Source organism: Cloeon dipterum, chromosome 4 (assembly GCF_949628265.1).
Source record: "Cloeon dipterum chromosome 4, ieCloDipt1.1, whole genome shotgun sequence".
Lineage (NCBI taxonomy): Eukaryota > Metazoa > Arthropoda > Insecta > Ephemeroptera > Baetidae > Cloeon > Cloeon dipterum.
Window position 1 is genome coordinate 5,018,708 of NC_088789.1, and position 20,257 is coordinate 5,038,964.

Below are 20,257 nucleotides of genomic sequence, written 5' to 3' on the forward strand. Positions count from 1 at the left end.
CATAGTTTGAAACTGTCGGACCAACGATCGGATTTACTGGGATTTAAATTTGCAAGTGACAAACCAAAAATAGGTGATATCCCCCGTACCGGAATCAATTCCACTAGCATGAAGCTACGTATTAAACTATGAAACTAATTTAAATAGATAATTGAAACCAAAGGGAATTTGTGCTAATGATATTCTGAGGATATTTGCTGTATCAATGTTCCTCAATTAGTTACATCAAATGGAATCCACCCTTCTTGCGGCGACTTTTCATATCCAGCCCCTGGAATTCAAAATCGATTTCAGCCCTTACAAAATTTCCCACACCCCTTGTCGGCTCAAAATCCCAAATGCCACGGAAAATGTGGCCACGGAAGGGGAAAAGCTTCCGGTTGGCTTCCGTCCGCACGACCCGTAGCACACTCCAGGGTCCGATGTGGCGCTGATAATCCGCTCTTGCGCTGCTACGACGACCTTTCCGCTGGCGTTTTGTGCTCAATTAGAGCAGCAGGCGGTTGCCGAGATCAAAACTTTACGTCGCGCCGAGTGCATATGCAGCAAGGCGTCGAGTTTTGACAGCGTCTTTACGGTCACAGAGCAATCAACGGGGCGCCGCGCTTGAACAAATAAGACAGTCTATATGCTTCTCTAAGTGACAGCACACCACTCGCGCCACCTTGAAGTTAATCTCTATCTTTCTCTCTCACTGCCTTAGTCGCTTTAATTAATTATTTCCGCGTCGCTTCGTTGTTTCAAGATGCCGTAATGCGTTCAAGCAAATAATATCATCATATTCAGCTCGCGAAGCGTGTTTGGAGAAATTTTCACATCGTTAAATCAAGCAAAGGTTAATTTTATTTGCAGTTGTTGCGTTTATCAATTGTTTAATCGGGCTTCGTTCTGTTTGGTACGTAAATATATTTGGTTCAGAGCATTTCCAAACCCAGAATATAATTTGAGTTTGCTTTCATTTTAATGAGGACCACCCACAATTGCTTTTGAAGTTGTGTTTCCATATTTTGTCAAGTTTACACCAACCCTTCGCCTAGTTAGAACGTCGACTAAACCGCACGTAATATCTGAGCTACCAGCATAATTTGCGAGAAAATTAAATTGGACACCCCGCTCTCTCTCTCTCATCCATCCTGCGCAAACAGCCGGTATCCCCATAGCCAAAACAACTCACTGTGTGCGTGGTTGGCTACAAGAATCCTGATATAAAACCTCACTCTGCGAGAGTGTGTTATGAGGGTGTATATTGCTGCAAGTGTGGGTTCGGCGGCGGCGGAGGTGGAGGTGGCGGAGCGAAAACATAATATGCTGGCGGAGGCAGCTCCCCAAGGCGCCGCTTCGCTTTCAACGGCCCAGCGGCACCCACACGTGTACATCATCAGTGATATACAAACGTACAGCATACACCCTTGGACCTTTCTAAAATCAATGAGGGATGAGCCTCTCGCGCCCGCAAAGTATGAATGCTACCACGAGCAGAGCTGCGCGGCGCGGCGGCCGCTGTTATTAAAATCTCATCAGCCCTGCTCGCGTATTTTTTTTACTCCCAGAGGGCAGATTAAAAACACACAGTTATTTCCAGTTTGGTACGATGGCATTTTTTTAATTATGATCTACCGCTTGTATTCGGAGAGTGTGAGATTGAACTCAGGGCAGCATGGGTAATAACGAAACAACAGAATGACAATGTAAATTTAAAATGAGCGTGAAAATTGCTGCGCAGTTCATTAATTCGAAATCGCAAACCATTTGGAACGTGAACTCTAAACAAATTTCAAAATATACTCAAATAGAAAATTATATTTTAAAACTGAAATACTTTGCAAGAGAAATTTGGTTAGGTTTGTAAATTTGGTTAAATAAATTTTCGATCAACTATAAGACAAATATTTTATATCTTCTTGTTTCCGTGCCCTTTATAATTTAGACAGATTTTAATCCCCAATCGTAAATGAATAAAAATTTAACGTCTTGCATTTGCGAGTCATATTTAAATTTTACACATTTGAGTAGCGTTGATTCTATATCAAGTATTAAATGACACAGTAATTAATTAAATAATTAAATGACACAGTAATTTGGGGGATGAAGAGGGTTGGAATGATGAAGACCGATGAATTAAGAATGACGAATTTTGTTGGTGAATTGGTTACAGTTGGAAATCCGATCGGATGCTTAATCAAATACCAGAACTGAAATTGTTTACAATAATAAGTTACAAATTTTTTGTTTAACTGACGGTTGGACTCACCCCTTTGAATCGGGTTCTGCACAATTAAACAAATCACGTCAGCACCGTGTGGCTGACGGACGAAAACTGAATTCTTATTTTAAAATCATCTTTCTGCTGTTAAACAATAATGCAAAATTACAATAATTCAAACCGCCGACAATTGTTGGCTTCCAACAAAAAACAGGACCGCGTTGTTGTACCGCTACATACTCAAATAGAAAATTATATTTTAAAACTGAAATACTTTGCAAGAGAAATTTGGTTAGGTTTGTAAATTTGGTTAAATAAATTTTCGATCAACTATAAGACAAATATTTTATATCTTCTTGTTTCCATGCCCTTTATAATTTAGACAGAATTTAATCCCCAATCGTAAATGAATAAAAATTTAACGTCTTGCATTTGCGAGTCGTATTTAAATTTTACACATTTGAGTAGCGTTGATTCTATATCAAGTATTAAATGACACAGTGGCAGTAGAAATTTCTTGTTAAAATTCTTCGTGGTCGGGTAGTATGCACGAGCTGCTTTACAAGTCAACACATTCCAAGCGGTTTCTGCGTATGGAATTTCTCCAGTTGGGTGATTTTAATCTCAAAAGAGTATTTGCACGAGCCTTGCAATATCGTTTCAGAGCTCCAAGCACAGCGTTGCTTTTCGCATCATCAACCTACAAAGTATGGTAACGACGAGGAAAAGTTTTAATTCCAACGCGAGCAACTGTAGCACTTCTGAAGCGAGCTAATTTTTCTCGGCACGATCGCGCTGGGCTATAAAATTGACGCCCTCGGTGCTAAATTCATGACGACATAGAAGAAAATAAGGACACCAGGAAAAATAGAGATCTTTGTTGCGTAAAAAGATCTTGAATATCTGCTTCTGAATTATATCTTATAAGTGCAAGCATGAACAGCATCCTCCGCCGGCCGTATTTTTGACGATTTTGGACCAAAATCCAGTAAAGGCGCGTAAACAGGATATAAATAATGCTGCATGATTTACGCAAGAAGCATCGTCCTTTACATTCAAAGCCAATTTTCCTTTCGCATATGCAATGGGTAATAAAACCGACGCTCGCGGCTGTCATTGTCATGCCACCATGCTTGCAAACAAGGAGAAGAAAAGCAATTTTTGTCGCGTGGTGGATCGTAAAACGGCAGTTTTTTCTCGTATTTCCACTCAATCAGCTTGTGCAACCTTTATTTTGTCGCGTCTTTGACTGGAGGGATCGACATTGCGTATTCAAAGTGGATGAATACGAAAGGCTGGTTTTTGTTCTTTGAAGTGACATCAAAGCAGGCAGATTGTTTTTCTCATTGCAAATTGGAAAATGCTGATTTTCTAAAAAAAAAGAGAACTGAGCGTGAATTTACAATTAGGAACGCTGCAAATTTAAATAAAAAATTCTAGGTCAATTAATTTGAAATCATAAATCACAGACGAATAAATTACTTTTATAAATAAAAACATCGTTCAAATCTGAGTTTTGGGTCCATAGATTTGCACGGGTTTTATCGGGCAATCGTGACAGGCTCTGCAAGTTTGCATCTACGTTGTGAAGAGATTAATTGGAACAGAGGCAGAGAGCTGTTGGCATTGGAAAAATAGATCGTCTCACTAAGCACGAGGAGAGAACTTGTTCAACGTAACGAACGCTTGATGAATGAGAAATTAATTTTCCAGGCCATTGCCGCGGTAGGATTCCTTTGAAACGAAAGCGTCGATAAGAGCTGAGCAAGCAGTTTTAGCTGTGAAGGATGGATGAACTTGTTTCAGACTGTGAAACTTTCTCCATACTGGGCGGGAAAAGCTTGGTGAACTCCTAGAAGGGCGATGGGCAAATAGCACCCTTCAGAGACAAAGATAATTACGAACCTAAGCCATCACCAAAGGGAAAAAATCTGTCGCAATGTCTTCCCCAGTCTATGATTAAAGTAAGATTTTCATTTTCTCCCGACTATTCTTGTCGTTGCGATCAAATTACTAACAAGTTTTTCTCAGCGGCTCGATCACATGACAGGTGAAATTCAATCTGAAACTCAATTTTGTTTGCAAACTTGATGGCTGCCAGCTCCCGCGCAGGCAGAGAATAATTTTACTCGCTTGGCACCAAAGTCGGGCCAATCAATTTTCCCGTTTCCCCTCTAATATGCTCGCCCAGCCTGCGTAAAGACTGATAATAGAAGCTTTTTGCGAACAAACAAACTGACTTACCTTTTTTCAGCTCTACCAAAAAACATGGATCTGGGAACGAGGAAATATTTTGTCCAAATAGGAAATAAATATAGTATGATATTAATAAACCATAAACAGCAAATTACAAAAACTAGTAAGAACCAAACGAAATTTGATGCGACTAAAATAATCCAAAGTCCTGTTTCTAACGTCACGTCTCGTAAAAAATTATTGATTCTCACTCAGAGAACGAGCGGAGAGCACGAACACCTTTTTGTGGATCTCTGGTCTATTTTAGAACGGCCTTAAAACATTACAAACGCTCGAGATCTTGAACTTGGTGTAAACAATATTAATGCTTACGTCAGCGTTGGTGTCAGAGCGCTGGGTCGTGTTAATGCTGAACAGCCCCGTCCACATCGTTACCTGCGGCCGTGCGGCAGCGCGAAAAGCTGCTGCTTTTTCCAGTCATAAAGTTTGATGAATGATCGCCAAATTGCATATGATAGCGGTGATGATTTTGTGATTATTTACACGCGGCCGTGTTTACGAGCGGCAATAAAACTGTCTGTCACGCGGCCTACATGCACCTTAAACATACCATGCGCCAGCAAGGCATCACCGAAAATGAAAACCGACGCCAGAGAGAGAGAGGCAAACACACATACACAAGACACGCATCTTCCTTTTGGAACCCGTAGCTCTTTGATGGTGCTCAAATTGAGTCTTGTAGATGGTTGTTGCTTTGATATATATTTCTGCAGTGCTTAAAAGCCCCTTCCCAAACGATTTCCTTTAGCATACTGCATTGAATTTACTCTCTTTCCATTTGCGTTTCAAAATTGAATATGCCCTAATTTCAAAGAAAAAAATGGTACTATTTTGCTACGATAGAAGTCAGCACAACTATTTGCCGAAATCGTTTCACTCCACTATTAAATTTCCTGCTCTCGGAATAACAGAATTGGTGACCATTCCTGGTAATTGCTGCTGTTGGTTAAATATTAACAGACTCTAGGGGTGGCTGGCTTTATGGCGGCTCATGATGGCCAATAATATAACAAAACAAACGCATTTAGCTGGGCACACAAAGGCCGCAATATAATAAAGTCAGTGGGGCTGCCAATATACATCATTTTATTCCCACCGGGACAAACGTGGGGCACGTTTGGATTGGTCGCTGCGCCATTCAATATTTATTTTAACGGCAAAAAGGGAAACGTGCGTGCTGGCACCTGTCTGCATTAATGAGCGCCAACGACTTTGTGCTGAAGGCAAATAAATGCATGCCTGTCGCTTTTTGTTTGGCGTCAACGAGGGCTACGTGCGGCAGCCCACTGGGCCGGCAGAAACACAACGCTGTCTTGTGCGTCACCCCATTCCACCCTTTGATGATGCTCGCCCAATTTTCGCCACCCGCGGCGTCAGCACTTTTAATCTGCCTCGAGGGAAAATATTGGAATACGGGCTTGCTTTGAGCAAGGTCTTTAATATTGAAGAAAGCTTTACGTAGGCTCCAACTCATTCTTCTTGATTAAAAGTGAATGGGAAAGCTGTCATGTTTCCAGTTTCCTTGTTATCAGTGTTATTCGTATTTTATGTGTCTCTCGTATTGCGCATTGCCTTGGAATTGACAACACAACATCAAACCACGAAATAAGTATTTTGTATGCAGTGTTCGTTTTAAATGAAAGCCAAATTTGGGTTGAATAGTATAAAGTATAAAATTTTAATATACAACTCAGGAGTTTGGATTTATTGTCTCTTTTGAATCAACTCGGCAAAGAGTTCGTCCTTCATTGTTCCCTTTGGTGATAATTTGGAATCCTTTTGTTCTTTCTACGTCTGAGGTCTGAGGCGTGTCGGTGCCAAACGAGCACCAGAGAGAGCTGCCGCACTCCCCTCGACTGGGGAGAAGTGGTGAGCAAAAAACGCCACTCAGCACTTGTCAAACTTTTCCTCCTAGCCCCGCTGATTTTGAAGAATTCCCTCGTGCTGCTTGTGGGGGATTCCTTAATCAGCGCTCTCGCGCCTCTTCCTTCCTTTCCTACCAACTTCAAGCTAAGTTCTTCAAAGATATTTCGCTAGTGTGATCACTCAACACAAAACAGGCCATTTATTGCGAGTTAAATCGGCATTCGGTGCCAATAACCATTTTTAAAAGTGCATATATTCTCCCTGCCTCTGGCATGGTGTTGGTTGGCATCTCCTCTCTGATCAGATTTACCACTAAAGAATTAAAAGCAATGCCCCCATTGGTTGTAAAATCCAATGTAGCTCTTCTTTATTAATCATCTCTGCAAATGGCTAAAGAAGAAACCGATAAGGACGATGGCTGCTTTACTATTCAGCGCTGGCCCAGTTTCTGCGCAGTTTAGTCGGCTGGAAGAGCGCCAACTGCATCAACCAACACAGCCAACAAGCCAGCCTCCTGCTTTTCCATTTTCTTCTTTTTCCCAATTCCGCGCGAGCTTGATAAGTTGATGGGGCGCTTTTGTTACTCGTGAAACTTCATGTAAACAATCCCTGCCAACCAGCTTCTCCTCCCACATCCTGCCGTGCATTTTTCTAAATTTGCTTTCGTGCTGTTCCAGGCCGTGAGGCTTAACGGGCCTGCAATTGCCTCGAACACGCTCGCCAATGACTTTTCTCCATTCGCTTGTTTTCCTTTTCCTAGCTGAGATGCCTTTATTTCTGCTCTACATGACGATGATGAACGATGTTTAATTCTTACTACGAGACGCGTGAGTTGAGGAAACAAAGAGAATGATGAGGAGCCGAGAGAGCAAACACTTCATTTGCTTTCCCGCTCCGATTCCTCCGAGAGAGCAGACCTGCAGGCAGGGGCTAAAAAAGCCAAAACAATTACAAAAAGTTTAAAAGAACCCGCATGCAAAGCCATTATTTGCAAGAGCAACAAAAAGGAGAAATATCAGAGCAGTTTATACATTAAACAAACGCATTAGTCAAATAAAATGAAAATAAAAACAAGAAATACCACTCTGACCACTAATTAGATTATTAAATTTGCAGAACTGTAAGTAAGGAAAACAGCTTTTTATGAAAGATTTGGACACGCAGCTTTACAAAATTTATGGAATTCAAAGCAGGGGTAGCATCTGCAGTGTACGTGCCCCGCGTCCCGCATCACCAAGGAAAGAGATTTTAATCATGAAATTAAGCTGACAAGTAAAAATAAACGGCCGAGTTCTGTGGAAAAGGGATGAATGTCGCTCGTTCTTGCTGGAATGCAAATCCGTTTGCGCTGCGACAGATGGTCAGCCAGCATCAGCATCTTGATTAAAATCCTGAGCTGTATGCAACGCGCTCGGCAGAGGTGCCCGGCGGCACAGTCCGCTTTCTTCTCGCGCGGGCAGTTGGTTCCTTTACAAATTTCCCCGGGGGTGGGCGCAACGCACGCCTACAAGCCTCGAGTGCGCGAGCTGCTCACTGTCCCCTTTTCCGGAGTCGCATCCGATGTTCTCAAATTATGCATGGCAACCGGCGCCGCAGTCCCATTCCGCTCAGAACCACTTATTATGTAAGCTATGCATACTCGACAGTGCGTGGAATTCTTTGGCGGTGCGCGTGGTGCGTGCGTGTGCAGATTAATTTAATTTAATTTAATTCCGGAACGATGAGTGCATTCTTCAGATGCCATCTTCAGCCGTATAAAACTGGAATGCAGCTTCACTGTGGCAATACCAAACATTTATTTGGTCGATGCAATTCTATAATAGTTTGGTCTTTTTAAGTTTTTATATAGAATGATTAATCAAACATAAAAAAGACAATTGTTTAGATAGATATCTAAAGGTAGAAGCACACGAGATTGCCATGATTTTCTGGTTTAAATTAAATGCAGCTTCCTCGGTATTATCGAGCTGTTTATATAAACAGAAGCAGGACATTTCTACGGAATAATAAACAGCTCATTTAACCGAGGAAGCTGCATTTCATTCAAACTGAAAAGTAAATTAATCACTAAACCATTAAATGAAAGTAAAACACATATAGGGTGAATACCCCTCAAAATCATTCCACTTTTTTGCTGTTTTTTTGGAAATGTATTCTCCTATTTGCATGTTAATTTGCGAATTGCAATCGAATTGGCAGAATATTCTTTTCAAAACATAAAATTCCGCTGTTTACATTTTTTACTTTCACATCATTGAGCATTCATTTATGCGTCCGTCAATATCACGCGCAGCGTGCGTTGCAAAGTACCAGTCTTTTGATGAAAATTTTAGCATTGGAATCGATATAATTTCACCAAGCAGTAGCAGCTGGCTTCGTGCTCCGACTTCGTTTATCGCCCCCGGTTTAAATGCGTCGAGTGTTTGCTCAAAACGTATTCAAATGGAGCCGATTGTTCACGTAGCACATTAAAAATTCCTCGCATGACTCCTGTTTATTGACGCCTGCACACCTAATTGGTATAATTATTGTTCGTTCAGTCAAAATTTAATCACTTCAAAGGTTTCACTATCATGAAAATTCCTCGCTGCTCTGAATAATTTAATTAATTCACTAGTGAAAAAGGGAAATTGCCAATGGTTCTACTCTACTCGGGCTTATTATTATTATAACATTTTGAAGAGAGAAATGATCTCACACATCCTCATATTGTTTTAAGCACCTGGAGCCTCATCAGCCGTAGTCAAACCTCTCATTCTGCAGCGCGAATAAAAAGAGACAACATCTTTTCGACCCTCGCAATCCTTCCTGCACCCTAAAATCAAATTACAAGTTGAAATCTGCATAATTTATATTGTGTTTTTTTGTATTAAATTTCCTGAGAGAACATTTTTACTAATTTTTTTACCGTTCTCCAAGAAAAATAGCCACCTGAACTATTTTTCCTTCGACTAGATTTCAAATCTTATCGATAACATGAGAATCAGGTGAACAGGAATGACAATTTAATCTTTGGGAAACACGATGTCTTCCTCTGTGTGGTGCACATGACAGAAGTGATGAACAGACAATGTACGGGCGGCACACATACACAGTTTGCTATTCAAACCTCCGAAAGGCAGAGCTCGTTCGTTCGTATCTGCCAAATGATATCAGCGCGCGGCGGCAGCTTTACAGCAGAGAGGTGAGCACCGGTACTGACGGGGAATGGATTCCGCATCAGCATCCAAATGTGGCGAGATCGCGTCGCCCGTCGCCACCTCCTCTCACGCAGCGACACAAAGACGTGGGTCGCAGATTCACTCTCTTCGCTGATGCTGCTTGCTGCTTCCTCCCCAACGAACGCATTTCATAAATATACATGCGTTGCAATCTGGCGAGCTGGTCCGAAGCAGCCAGTCGCGTTGACGTGTGTCGGTCGGGTCGGCCGGGTGGCAAAACAGCGCCATAAATTGCTGGACTGCAAACTGGACTGGACTCCCACTCAGTGAGTTTGCTCCGTAGAAAAGGACGGAACATGGAACGGCCTGACAACGACAGCCGGTTTAAGTGGCGTAGCCCGATAATGGGGATTTATATGTTTGCTTTGATCGCGAAAACAGTGTCATTATCTTTTGCAATGGCCACGGGATCGACGATATTGCTATTTTGCCAGAGATTGAAACTAACGTCATTCAATCTGCCGTCTGTGCTGCGAAATCTGTCCACAATCCTCTCCAAATAGATTTGTAGTGCTCGTTTTTAACAAGTCTGTTATTGCTTTTCGAATATCAAAACCTTTGTTCTTGTTTCTACCGATATATGGAGAAGAAATGCATAACATTTGTTTTTGCTTTCTGAACACAACTCGTACCAGCTTGCGCAAATATAAAAAGGGAAAATTTAATTCGCAGTGCATTGTCTGTGTCTGGTGAAGCTTTGGATAACACGGGAAAATTGAATTTCAAAGGGAAACACTGCACATCCTCATGCAAATGGTACATAAAATATCTAAACAATAGTGTACGAGATTGATACAATGCGGGATATTGGTACTGGGAAGCACTTCGTATACTTTCTGGCCTGATAACCACAACCATTGCACATCCGCACGTCACGGATGCAGCATTTGTAATCAATCCGTTCGATGAATATGACTGCTCGACCATTCATGTGCTTGCGGAAACCGTAATTCCTGCGCTGGAAGCAATTTAATTAGCTGTCGCTGTTGCACACTGCAAAGTAGGTGTGCCTGTGTTGTTCTCTGCCAACCGGAATGTGGATAAATAATGCAAATAACGCAGTGGCAAATTAGCCAGCAGAAACTCGCTCGTCCTGTACAGTTCGCATTCCCTTGCCGACCGACAAGTATGTAATTGCATGCAGTGCGGTCGTGCCGCATGCGTTATTACTCGGAGAAACAATTAGCACGATCCTGCCACCGGCAGCAGAATTTTCCGAGCTCTGTCCGTAAATTTTGTACGTGGATGTAATTTGCCTAGGGGCTTCACATTCACAGTTCGACTGCAAATTAATGTCGGGTGTCGACCCGAGATATTAATGCGTTTGGATTAGTTGTAATTCTGCCATGGAGCCAATGTGATCCGTAAAATTAAACCCATTGTGGCCCATTTATTAGTTATTCAAGCGTCAAATAGAAGTAAATATGAAAATTAAAGCTGTTTAAATATCACCAAATGGTCAAATGTGATTTATTCGTTTGATCTTCTAAATAAACCGTTTCAAACGTCTATTAAATAAGTAGTTTTTAAATTTCACCAAATTCTTCCTTGGTTATAAAAAATATCTCAAAAATATTGAATATATTAGTACTTAGCGAAGTTCTTTGTTCACAGAGAAAGAAGGAAAATCCAGACATTTTTCTCATAGTGGCCACTTTCTTATTGCTCGACCAATTAGAGCTTTTGATAAAAAAAACTTAATTCATTAATGCCAACTAATTTTTTTTCTAGAAAACAAAAAAGCCATTTCAACTTCCACGCTCTATATATTGTATTGTATGAAGCCATTTAGACAGCTGGATATATTTACACGCTAAAAAATTGCTTTCATGATTTCTTGCGCCGGTAACAGTAATCTTCTTTGACAGCTAACACAAACATAGCAATCAGGGTGAGCCCAGCAGTCAGAAGGTGGTTGGAATTTGAATAACAAAAAGCCCCACTCAAGCTGGTTTTACCAACTTTGCCTCTCTTGCAATTGCCGAACAACAAAGCATCTTTTTCGCCGCAGATACTGCAAAAAAGCAACGAGGTGGTGGGTGCTTTCAAATCCAAACCATCTGGCCAACAAACCGACGAATTTCGCCATTAACTGGCGTTCTAATCTTTGTTTTCATTTAATTACTAGCATCGAGGGGGAAAACTTTCTGAGCTGGTGCTAAACAAAAATACGCCTTGCCATCCTTTTGTTTGTCCAGCAGCGGTGGCCTCGTCAGTCGTAATAAAGCCGCACGGTTCAAATTCAGGACAAAGCAGCAGGCGAAATATGTACAAAAGGGAGGCAGTCCGTGCGGCAGCAGAGCGAGAGGGTGCGCGCCGCGCGACAGTGCGCCTGCCTGGGCGCCTCGCGGCCGCAAACACTCGGTGTCTCAGTGCTCGTGCGGGCGTGGGCTCGAAGGCATCTCCACTCGTATCCTCGCGTGCAGCATGGCCTCCTAAGCATGGCGTGTCCCTTCAGCCGACACAACTCGGGTGCCCAGATCATCACGCGGCCCGCCGGAGCCGAGTCCGACGTGCCACACACCGCGACTGCCGCCCTCAACCTGCGCCACCTCAGCGAGGCCATCGGCATCCTCACCTCGCCCTCGGTGAGCACAAATAAATTATAGCCCAAGACGGTTGCTCTAGCTTCCACGGAGCAACATACGAGCGCAGAGACTGTTAAAAATTCACAGCTTTGTTTATTGTATGTGCCGAGAAAGAAGAGCGAGTTCTCGCTCTGGCCAGCTGGATCTGTATCAAAATCTGTTGAGTCGTTTCATTTTCGGAATGTACCCAATGAATAAAATGCATATCAATCAAATGCGTGGGACCCAGTGAACTCATAGTCAGCACGGGAAGTGCTGTGCTGAAGTTCTAAAAATATGTTTTTTTAACAGAAAATTGAATTTTTCACGAAATCAATTTATTTTATTACCTGTGTTGAGTGTGATGGGAGGAATTTGAATGTGTTGATAAGCTTCGGATTACTCAACGTGAAGCAGAATTATAATAATTTGCCACTCGACTCTGCAACGAGTGCTTAAAATAAATCGCTGAACGCTAATGCCGTGAACAAATATCATTTTCACGCAGAATAGGGTTGTTCAAACCAGCAAGTGATGACTCATTAGCCATTAGAGCATAAACTAAATTAACGCTTTAGCAGGAATAATAAACAAGTTCAAAATCTTATTTTGTAGTTTTCTTTCAGATTTATGGATGTATGAAGTACCTGCTGACTCACAACAAACTAAATTTTTATACCTAAATACTTCATCAAGAATATTTTTGTGGAATAAACATATATATTGCTCTTGTTCCACATCCCCAGCAAATGTAGTGATTGTTTTTCATCAAAATTTGAGTCGTATTCAATGCCACCGTTTTATCAAAATTTATTCAAAATACATAAGGAATTTAATGAGTGTTTATTTTTAAATATTTGTGAGCTATGAGTTAAAAGCATGTCATGATCATGATTAAATTAAGCCCTTTCAAATCAGCCAGTGTGTTTGATTGCGAAAATGATGTCATTACCTTTGAAATGTTCCAGGGTGTAAATTAATAAACTAGATCACATGTAGGAATCACACAAATTTCACTCAAAATTAGAGGAAACTTCTAGTGTAACACGTTTCAATTAACCTTTACTGGATTATTCGCATCATCAGCACAACCACACGGGCATGAAATTAAAAAGCTTATCCAGCTTTGGATTAGCTTAAATTCAGTCACATTGGTAAAAATACCCTTGTAAACTGCACAACTATGAAAGAGAATGTTGTAGTGCTGCACGAGGAAAACCCGATAAGTGTCAGACTTCAAAAACGAAATTCGCACAGGAGGATATGATTGGTATGAGTATAATGCAACAAACTATAGCGAGAAGATCTTTTCATCATACTTCTCTTTCATCATTTTTACGGGATCTTAATGATGCCAGGAAGAAGTAAAAAATTTCCTTTCAAATTCGATTGCAACAAGAAGCCTATAAAAACATTACCAGGCAATGTTACAAGATTGCCAGATCGCATAAAGATCACTTGTTATATGTTAAAAATTAAGAATTTTGAAATTAAAGAGTTTATTTTAATTTTTGCTGCATTTCAATGTTGGGAAATTAAGCACAGCTTTTATTTAACACGTAATGAATTTAAAAAAGGTCATACTTTTGTTAATGTCATGGTTGAAATACAAAAACAAATTACGCGCCAGGCTGGGGAAATTAAATATAAAAGAGAGCTCTTTACCTGGACACCAAAATACCGAGGTGATAACTTAGGGAGGAAAACAGAGAAAACGAGAACAATTAGATAACAAGTCTTCGTGCGATTCAATTAGCCGACTCAGCCGCAGCAGGTGAGGCGACAAGAGCCCAATTTCCTCCCAAGAGCAGGGATACAGGCCCGCTCCTCTTCTGAAGCCATCCCGCTGGGGTGACAAAGGTGGAGCAACACGAGAGAGAAAAAGTGGTGAACAGAGGTTCCACGTGGGCACTGCTGGGGGTAATCTATTTGCCTGCCAAAAGAGAGAAAAAGCGAGATTGCTGCTGCCTGCTGTCCTTTCAACAGTTTAGGTGCGCCGGCAACTCAGTTTGTGTATTCACTCCCTGCGCTTTCACACGTCAAGGCGAGGGAGAGCGAGCGGGCACCGCTGAAAACACAATTTTTCGCACCTGCTGAGACGCGTTCGATGTTCATTCTCACCGCACTCTAGCTGGCAGATGAATAAATGCGCAAGCGAGTTTTCTGCGTATGTTTGTCATAAGCGGATTTTATCAACACGGTGATTCGGAATTGACGTTTGGGTTAAGCATGAAAAATCTGATTTCTTGTTGAGCAGACTTTTCCTCCGTGCACTCTATTAGTCAAGTTCTGAATATGTTATCAGAACATTATTTAAATTTTCTTTACAAGGAATGGGGTTTCTTGAAGAAAGAAAGTGTGAACAGTTGAAAAAAAATAAATATAGGTGGTATTTGGGAGTTAATTATTGATTGGCATAAATATCTCGCACATTCACTTAATAATCACCTCCACTGTTGAAACCTTCAAAGCGATTTTGCCTCATACTAGTAGCCATTCAAACCGATCGACTGCATTCACCTGCTAAATAAAATCAATAAAAATGGAAAAGAGGCTTGTGCATGAATTAAATAACAGCGCACTTTTGAAAATTAGTAATTTTTTACTTTTGGAGCCAGCCGCGGTTTACTCATGCAATAGGAACTCGTAGATGAATTAAAAATATCTAAAATCAACTCTAACGTGAGTCATCCAGGGTTGATACTTTATATTTAATTGTATTCACGCACTCCAGCCTGGTCCGGTCATTTGGGCCCTGCACAACAAGGAGTCTTCCTATTTCAAGATACGTATTGAAAAGACTTTGCGAAATACAAAGAAATGTATTGCATTTTTCTTTGTTCCGAAATTAGGAGTGACGGAGAGGGCTGAGTTCAATCAAGCACTGTTCCTTTCCTTCACTTTTCATATCTTCATTAGTGTTAATCATGACCCTGAAAGTCTCCAGAGTGACTACGAGTCGGGCTTAGTTGCTCAGAAGTCGTGATTCCATTAGGGATTACCCCAGCTCGTCCCTGGCGGGCCGACTCGGCCTGTCTGCCTGCCAGCTCATGCAAAATTTAAATATTCACCTTTTGTTAGCAGTGAAAGCGTTGGCTCAGTGTGGAATCGCGTCGTTTTCCGACCTTTCCGCCTCTCGAAATTCCCCTTTCTGCGGGAAACGACGTACACGGCCAACAGCCGCGCACTTTTTATAGTTTGTATTTGCCACTTTACAATACGAAACTCGCCGTCCATAAAATTTTTACGGCCCACTCCCAAGGACGAGCGTTGCTTTCCTGACTAAGTTGCTCACTCGCGGCTCAGTACGCTGAACAAACTTTTTGGTGAGGCGTGTAATCCGTTTCCATCTGGTGCTAATTGGTTGCTATAAGTTAGACAGGCTAATTTATGCATGGTGTGAGTCAGTTTAATAGCTGAAATTCAATGTTCAACACGTTGAAGTTTATGCTATCTTTTTTCAAGTGTCATGATTAGAGTTCACTGTTCAAGTAGCACAAAAAGATTTTGTTATACTGTTTTTAAGCTAAACTAGAACAAAACATCTTGATATTTGAAGCATTCATGATAAAATGCCACAAAATCTAGAAAAACCGTTATTTCTAGAGAGTTCAGCTGCTTCAGCATTTTCTATTTTGAATGAGAACACTTTAAGTGTACATTTTATAATTTATCAATACTATTTTTTTATATTTTCATGACACTGATTAGATTTAAGAACTAAACGAATGAATAATTGATTAATCAATCGGCTGTATCAATTTTTACAACTCTTTCCTGCTTTCTCTTAAACTAATTCTTTAAGAACTAAATATTAGCTCTTTTGTGGAACACAGTTTGAGCTTTTCAATCAGTCAATTAAAAAGCTTTTTGTTTTCTTGTTTAACTGAATTGCTTGGTCGTTTAATTGTGTGCACAGCTGGGAACCACGAGGCCCATTCATTAGAAGGAAAACAATGCGATATTGTGCTTCCAAGTTAAATATAACTATATCTTGAGTGTTGCACACGCCAGATTGCTCAGCCAGCAATATTAAATTTTCAGCTTGAAACAAGGGCAGGGTTGAGATTCGTAATAATGCAATACGAACAGCAGTAATTAATTATGAAGTGCCTTTGAGCTGCGAGGTGCACACCCTACCCGGGTAGTTTGCACAATAATTAGGTTCTCGGGAGGTATTCAACATTGCTCCAACAAGCAATTATTCAAATTAAGCTTATTTGAGACACGATGCACTGAGTGAGGCATCAAATTGACTTGCAAGGGGGTAGCTGATGTTGTAATATTAGTTATTAGCAATTCGCAGGTTTGAAGAGGTTCTCAGCACACAGCTGCATAATTTCAACAAACTGCTTTTACGTAATTTCATGATCAGTCCTTTAACAAATTAAAATCACGTTTTACACATAGCTTTGCCAACTCGACTCTCCAGATCATTAGTCACTCATTAAATGAAATTCTGACGAGAACCTGTCCATAACGAGGAAAAACGAAGGCTTCATTTTCCCGCTACTCAGATTTTGACCGACGAGCGTAAAGTAAACCAAAACAGCGCCGCTACGAGATTACTTGCACGCATACATGTTCCGCGAAATGTAATGTTTTTGATCAAAACATGAAACGTGTTATCAAAAGCCGGTCGCTTTCCCTCTTCCTGTTTGCTAAGGTTTATGCGATGCGCAGAGCAAACAAACACAGTTTAATTTATCTGGCCGGGCGCGCATTGAAAAAGCCGGATATCATTAAATCTGGCAACGGTCCAAAACGCAAACATGACAATAATGCTCGTCGCAGATAACAAACTCAATTTTCCACGCAAGAAGCCAGCCAACTGAGCCGCCGTCTGCCACAAATGACAGCTCAGTACGCAACGAACATATAGGTGCACGCGGAAGCCCCCAATGCTTTGCAAGCTTCGTTTGTGTGTATTTTAGTTGATTGGATCGGCTTTGCCTCAAGTATATCTCTGGTGTCTTGAATGTACAAGCGTCAAATTGACGAAGAACGAGGAGGTCATTTGCTGCACAAAACTAAAAACGGGGATGAAATTTGTGGGAAAAAAACTCTTCAGGTTGAACAGCACATTAGATGTGTAAAGATGCTATCGTGATGACCAAATACTTTATTTAGCATTCAAACATTTCAGCGTGTATGATCAGCTAGAGTATTCAGAGACGAGCTCAATGGTAATAATTATGCGGCTAGTATATTTCGGATGAGTACAATGTGAGCTACAGAAATTGAAAAATGCACGTTGTTTAGTTTACCAGCCCGTTGGCTCGCATTGTTAAAGCATTCTCAGGAGTGTCAAAGCAATGGGAGGTATTTGAGCAGTTCGGAGATCTAATACTGGCTACCCAATGTCAGAGATGGCATAAAGTGGTTAGTTTAGTGACTCGAAATGCTCAAATTGCTCAACGGGCTGGGAGGCGCACCGGCGCCGACTCGCCACTTGCTGGTTTTCGCACCTTTCCAGTATGCGTGATTTGGCTTCACGGGACGAATGTCTAGCGTTTCAATGCAGTCCTCGGTGCGGAGGCAAGTGGCCCTTGAGTGGGCTGGGTCCCTGTGCGGCCTGGTGCGCCCATGTTATCCGTTCGCGGTGTTATTGGGGCCCGGATTTCAGCATTCGTGCTAGTGCAGTGCGCGCCCTTCCCGGTCCTCGGACAGGGATAAAAAAGAGTCTAGTTTCCAGTGGCAATTATGGACCTAAATATCGAAAACAATGTCAATTCCATCTTCAGATTTTGTGAATTCTAGTTTGTTGCAAAATATTTACGTTCAATTTGTAATATATAGTATTTTTTCTGTATTTGCTTTGATTTAACAAAATTTGAGAGCAATAATGCTTTAAAGCAGAACTCAGAACTCAAGACTTCAACGATTTAACATTTTTTAAATTTTCTTATAGCCATACTTTTAAAGCTGAAAATTTTCACAGCCTAAATACAAATCTCTCTTATCTGACCCAGATTTTAGCAATTTCATTTTTCGTTTTTTTATTGTAATCAATTTATATTTTTTACTACTAGCCATAAAATTGCGCACACTCTGAAATATGGTACAAATATTGTTTAGTAGTTGGTTGAAATGCGATTGAAATGCAAACTCGGAACACAGGCCGCGCGGATGTACATAACAAAAGAGCGAGATGTTGAAACGGTTCCAGCGCAGTGTTGGCCGTGCGAGCGGAGTCTGCAGGCAGAGAGGTGGTGCCAACTGAGGCTGAGAGCAGCCTAATAAATGTCAGGTCGAAAAACACGAATGTGACTGGGACGAGTGTCGCATTACGCTAATGGCATGGCAGTTTCGCGCTGGTTAGGCAACCCGTTGAGCTGCTCCACTCTTGAGAGCCATCACACACGCCGGCCGACGCTTGGCTGCAGATTTAATTATATGCATTCTGCACGGCACGGTAGCGCTGTCGGAGCATGCTAATGCAGAGAGCCATGGGGTGTTAAATGCACTGACCGGTGACACCAACTGCCAGCCTGCCAACAACATCTGATCACGCTTGGACAAAGAACATTCTGCTATGACTCGATTGGCATAAAAATTAACGCTGGTCGGATAATCTGGCGATTTCAACAACACAATTCTAATTTGACATTTATGCTTTGACGATGTGATAATTTGAATTTTTTGTATTTCCACTAATTGGTTAAATAGAGAATTGAATCTGCTCAATTTCATGACCGGGAATTAACTCCTCATTGATATCAAAGTGAAATTCGACATTAATCAAATTCTGGTTTTGAATATTGCTCGGTAAAAATCACAGCCACCGCAGAATACGTGCCTCACATTAATGAGCGCCACATTGAGATTTTTCGGGAAAAAATATAAAAAATCATTACGTAGCCAACTGCGTTTTATCCTGGCTCTGAATTGTGAAAGGCAGCCAAATTGCGAAACGATCAGCAGTGTTGGCTCACTTTTTAAATTAATTTTCCCAGCGTCAGTCACACGCGCTTAGTAATTAATGGAAAATTACCCACACACCGCCATCGCACAGCTTTTCCCATAATCAAATTTGAATTACCTCGTCCGCTCTCGCTCTCTTTCGCCAGGTGGCAAAAAATAATGCAAACTGATGGTGCTCTGCTGGGGTGAAAAATTAGTTTATCTCGCTAGCAGTCAAGCCATTGCGATTCGGACGCATGGAAATACAAAATGGTTTCTAGTTTACTAAATCTATATTTAAATAATTTTTGTTTCAATAATTTGTGCTTCATCTTCGAATTTAATGGTTTAAATTTTCCCTAGCGCAATGAAGAAGAAAATTTTGCCAGGTAATTATAGACTTGGAAAGTTTAGCTTTCCGCCAGAGAATTGTTGTTTTTCTGATAAAAGTAGCCGTTTTCCAGAGATAATTTTTGGGCAGTTTAATAATTAACTAACAACTGGTACTTTCAAATTTGTTTTGTAATTTGTCTTGGACAAATCATTAAAGACAAGTATCATAGAGAATCAGAAAAAAATCTATCTTTTAAAATTTTTTGCTAAGTAAAACTTCTGCAGGATGGGTGAAAATCGAGGTTTTGAATTAAATATATATTTTAACCGCATTTTGGTTATTCATTTGTTGTGAGGTCCAATAAAGTTGATTACTAAAATACTTAATTAAAATTGAAGAAACCATTTTTAATTTAAAATTCCATGATCTGAAAAGGATTTGCTGTTAGTTCCGGTTTGCTTAGAAAATGGTCGGTCAATTAAAATACTTGATTCTACCGTCTGATGATTTGATTTGATTTGATGTTTTCTTTTTTAATTAGATACCTATTCAGAAAACATTAAATTCAGGAAATTATAGCAAGCTCCCATCCACTTTCATCAAAAAGTAATTAGCCCAAACAATACATTATATATCCGAGGGCATGTGCTATATTTCATGTCCGCAAACAGTCCCCTGTAGAGCAAGAACCAAGAACATGGCTCAAAATACATATAATTTCTGTGCAGGCCAGCGGCCAGCTGCTGCGTGTGCGTATGTGCCATATTTAAATTTGATTAAGCGACTGCATGCTGGTTTTGTTATTTTCCTAGCTGTTGCGTTTGCGTGCGAGGCGGGCGAGCTTGTTAATTAAGCACGGCACCAAAATTGGTCACATCGATCCATCAACGCTTGCGAAGTTCTAGAG

General features: G+C 41.0%; 1 protein-coding gene across 1 annotated transcript in view; it reads left to right on the forward strand.

Annotated features, from left to right (window-relative positions):
* Window positions 1-11,900: 11,900 nt before the first annotated feature.
* Window positions 11,901-20,257, forward strand: part of Gycalpha99B (guanylate cyclase 1 soluble subunit alpha 2) — a 54,052-nt gene continuing 45,695 nt past the window's right edge. The window contains exon 1 of the mRNA XM_065489632.1: window positions 11,901-12,134. Coding sequence (XP_065345704.1) covers window positions 11,988-12,134 — 147 coding nt within the window. The 5' untranslated portion in view covers window positions 11,901-11,987. The remainder of the gene's footprint in view (window positions 12,135-20,257) is intronic.